Source organism: Ctenopharyngodon idella, chromosome 3 (genome assembly GCF_019924925.1).
Source record: "Ctenopharyngodon idella isolate HZGC_01 chromosome 3, HZGC01, whole genome shotgun sequence".
Lineage (NCBI taxonomy): Eukaryota > Metazoa > Chordata > Actinopteri > Cypriniformes > Xenocyprididae > Ctenopharyngodon > Ctenopharyngodon idella.
The window spans coordinates 48565763-48569939 of record NC_067222.1 but is presented as its reverse complement, the minus strand read 5'-3'; the positions used below and the strand labels follow the sequence as shown (position 1 = coordinate 48569939).

The 4177-nt window shown below is 52.0% G+C and overlaps 1 protein-coding gene across 1 annotated transcript; it reads right to left on the bottom strand.

Moving 5' to 3' along the window:
* Positions 1–398: 398 nt before the first annotated feature.
* Positions 399–1666, bottom strand: LOC127507812 (uncharacterized). Its single transcript, XM_051885240.1, has 4 exons — positions 1522–1666; positions 1148–1317; positions 797–1051; positions 399–704 (listed from the first exon to the last, which is right to left on the bottom strand). The coding sequence occupies exons 1-4, from the start codon at positions 1664–1666 to the stop codon at positions 399–401; spliced, it is 876 nt and encodes a 291-aa protein (XP_051741200.1).
* Positions 1667–4177: the final 2511 nt, after the last annotated feature.

The following is a 4177-nucleotide window of genomic DNA, read 5'->3' as shown; positions in this document are numbered from 1 at the left end:
CTGACCCTTCTGACGCTTTTCCCGGGCCCTCTTCTCTTTGCGCCGCTTCTGGATCGCCCTTTTGACCAGCCGCTCGCCCTTTTTGTTCTTCTGCAGGCCCTGCAGGGTGGTGCCCTTTGTCAGGACCACCTTCCTGAGCTCCAGTGGTGACACTTGGTCTGCAGTGAACTTCCGCTTTAGGCATGACTTCAGCGGTGTCAGCCTAACCGTGGGGCTCCCTCTCCTGGCCCGCCGCATCAGGCGGCTTGTGGTGGAGTCGGTGGCCGTGGCGGCGGCGGCGTCCTGTCAAAGAGGAGCGGGTCGTTAGTTTGACAATCGATAAAACACTGTTTTTTGGTGGTGTTTGTTTTTTTTATTGTTTTTCAGTTTACCTGGCTCGAGTCAGATGTCGACTCCTCTTACTGCTGGGCGGGAGCCTCTGCGCTGGCAGAGGAGGAGGTGGAGGAGGCGGAGGCGGAAGACAGCACGAGGATCCGTCGGCGGGGTGTCGATGTCTTTCGCCTGCTGGAGGAAGAAGGAGCCGGCGTCGTCGGCTTGATGGGACTCAGGTCCGGACCCTCCAGCGCCCCTTCGAAGAGCCTCCTGTGCTCCATCGCCTGTTTCGCAGTTAGGTTCATGGCATAAAACTTGTCGGCGGTGCGTACGTCGTGACACATGAATTTTGCCACTTTCATGCGGTCCTCCTCCCCGCGAGTGTACTTGGCCTGAAAATAAAATAAAAACAAAGGGGGGTGAGATTGACACGTACCGCCACGCTAAGACAAAAAGGCACTCGTTTTGCGAGAAAGATGCTTACGTGGCTGGCGATCGAGGTCCTAAGGTCGGTGAAGGTCGGACAGCCGGGCAGTTTCATCTCCTTCCACGCCTCTTGGAAATAACTGTTTAGGTTTTTACAGGGGTTTGGCGTGGAGGTGAAGAAAAAATGTTTGGCCGCCTTCCCCCCCGGCAACTTGTTCCTCAGCGCCAAGAAACGCCTACTCCATTCGTATTCTTCCTCCAGGAGCGCCACCTGGGCTGGCCCGTAGGCCTGGTTGGTCCTATGGCTTTCGATCTGAGAAGAAGAAACAATATGACACGAGTTATTATATAACACCGAAGCCAGACACCAATAGAAAAATCACGACGTTAAAAAACACAAACAACTCACGTTTATGACGTACGACTTCTCAGAAGTGGATTTCCTCGCCCCCTCCACCTCCTGGATCGTCATATTTTGATACACGCCTCCTCGGTGGCCGTAGATGGAGGCGAGGAAAGCCGAGAAGTACCCATAAAACCGCCACAGGTTCTTGGCGGTGGGAGTGCTCTCCAAAGCAGCTGAAACAGACAAACAAAGAAAAAAACCCTCAAAATTAGCAACTTGAACAACAAAGGGCCTGTACACGGATTGCTTTCGGGGTCCCCGTCAAATAGGCGGCAGCTGGGAGGCGGATTCCCTTATCCGACACCCTCCCACCTGCTATCTATTCGACGCGGACCCCGTAAGATGTCTGTGGATAGAACGAACGTGCATATATTTACCCAGAAGCTCGGGGATCGCTTGCTTTGAGAGCTCGCGGCACTTTCGGAGAGTCGCTTTTGATATGACCCTTTCCTCCTTGGACGCCTTCACCGCCGCCTGGTGAGCCACCACGCCCCTGCGCATGGATTTCAGGATCTGACGCATCTCCCGCCGAAGTCCGATCAGTACCGTCTTACTGAGCCTGCATGTCGGAGGAGGGGTCTCTGCCAAGTAATCGACAAATTGCGCCACGTTTTGCGCGTAGTGCTTTATTGTCGTCTCAGTGAAGATATCCACCTGCGCAGACAAATGAGAAAAAAATCATCAAAAACGGCTCATTCAAAAACAGCATCATCCTACCACCTGCAACCTATCCGACAGCGCCCTGACAGCCCGTTCGTGGACATACATACATACACATTCTCCAAAATACACCAGTACAACTTTAAGTAAAAAACACACTGCTGTGACACACCAGTACAACTTCAAGTAAAAAACATACTGCTGTGACACACGCAACTGCCGTTACCTGAAAATTCACCAGGGCCGTGGAGGTACAACTTCAAGGAAATACACACACAAAAAATAGGAGACAATCTGAATATTTGTACACGGGTGGCCTACGGGGTCCCTGTCAAATAAACAGCAGCTGGGATGCGGCTTCCCTTACCCGCCAGCCTCCCACCTGCTATCTATTCGACGGGACAGGCGTAGGACGTTTGGGGATGCGGCTCCACAATGACAACAGTGGGTTTCGTTTCATGGAAAAAAAATAAAAAAAACAGCTCAATTTACTGGTCGTGGCACACGAGCACATTTATTACACTATAATTACACAGTAATAGGAGAAAAATGGTCAAAAATCTCAACATTTGTACACAGGTGGCTTACTGGCTCCCTGTCAAATAGATAGCAGGTGGGAAGCTTGCGGGTAAGGGAAGCTGCTTGGCAACTGCTATCTATTCGACGGGGACCGCATAGGACGTTTGGGGATGCGGCTCGTTCACAATGACAACAGTGGGTTTCGTTTTCATGAAAAAAAAAAAAAAAACAGCTCATTTTACTGGTCGTGGCACACGAGCACATTTATTACACTATAATTACACAGTACTAGGAGAAAAATGGTCCAAAATACACTAAGGCAGCGCGGGTACAACTTCAAGTAAATACCATGTTATGACACGACTAACCACCGCAGCAACAACTCACGTTACTCCAAAATGCACTGGGGCCAACTTCAAGTAAATACCATTTTATGACACCACTAACCACCGCAGTTACTCCAAAATGCACTGGGGTCAACTAAATACCATGTTATTTACACCCAACGTTACTTAAAATTACACATTTGCAACAACCAAAATACAATGATAAAACAGCAGCCTTACCTGTGAATCTTGGCCGTCTCGTTTAAAAATGTTAGATTCGCCAGGTTGGTCTTCCCCTCCGACATGAAAGCGAGAAACTTCTTGATTCTGTAAAGTTTCCCACTCACGTTCTCCCTCAGTTTGCTGGATGGATCGGGACCTTGCTGGTGCATCCGATAGTCTTCCAGGAGATCGTCTGTGATCAAACAAGCCAAAAGTCAGCAAAAGCATTTCACACACAAGCCAGCATAAAATGATTACTATGAACTATTACTGTTACTCACTCAGCACCACTACGTGGTCGGGGTACTGGGGAGGGCTCGAGGGCTTCCCGGTGCTGGTGGACGGCGCGCACTCCTAGGAAGACGACGGCGGCGGCGGGGGGGCTGTCGGGGGGCGTCTTCCTCCGTCTCCTCCTCCTCCTCCGCAGGACCGAGAGAGGAGAGGAGCCTTCGGGCCACCTGCTTGATGCGCGCCGAACCCTTGGTGGTCAAGAACTTGCGGCGCAACGTGCGGTACCGCCGGGTGACGGACCTCAGGGTCTCGGTCAAGTGATCAACCTGCTCGTTGAGGTCGGCATTGTCCCGACGAAGGCGCTTCACCAGCCGTTTGCAGGCTTCGCTGCTGCACTCCTCCTCCTCCGGTGGCAAAACAGAGGTGGTGGGGTCTTCTATGTCGGGGAGTGCCGCCTCCAGGTCCAGCGTCGAGACCATGGGGACCTCAGGGTTCGACGCCCTCAGCGCACCCAGCAGCTCCAGGATCCTGCGTTGCTTGCAGGAGGCGATGGTGTCGTTCCTGGCCGTCTCCGACAGCTCAGTGTGGGACTGGATGTGCCGGTCGAGACGGGTCGTCTCTTTGCCGCACCCGGGCACCCGGGCACCGGGCAGCGGCCCTGGCGGACGTTCACACGCCCCGACTCCAGCGCCAGCAGGTATTTCTTCTCTGTTTTGCTGGAATAGGGATGTGCTCTCTTCTCCAGACACCCTCAGCACTCTTGATGTGTCTGTTTACAGTCTGTTTGGAGACGGCTTATGGTAGAGAAATGAACATTCAATTCACAGGCAACAACTCTGGTGGACATTCCTGCAGTCAGCATGCCAATTACACGCTTCCTCAAAACTTGCGAAATCTGTGGCATTGTGCTGTGTGATAAAACTGCACATTTTAGAGTGGCCTTTTATTGTGGCCAGCCTAAGGCACACCTGTGCAATAATCATGTTGTCTAATCAGCATCTTGATATGCCACACCTGTGAGGTGGATGGATTATCTCGGCAAAGGAGAAGTGCTCACTAACACAGATTTAGACAG

What these genes read in the sequence shown, in the direction of transcription:
- LOC127507812 (XM_051885240.1), bottom strand. Translation starts at nt 1,666, where the DNA reads ATGCGTCAGATCCTGAAATCCATGCGCAGGGGCGTGGTGGCTCACCAG. An exon ending in AGAAGTCGTACGTCATAAAC is followed by an intron (nt 1,052 to 1,147) that starts GTGAGTTGTTTG and finishes TCTTCTTCTCAG; the next exon opens with ATCGAAAGCCATAGGACCAA. An exon ending in GGACCTCGATCGCCAGCCAC is followed by an intron (nt 705 to 796) that starts GTAAGCATCTTT and finishes TTTTATTTTCAG; the next exon opens with GCCAAGTACACTCGCGGGGA.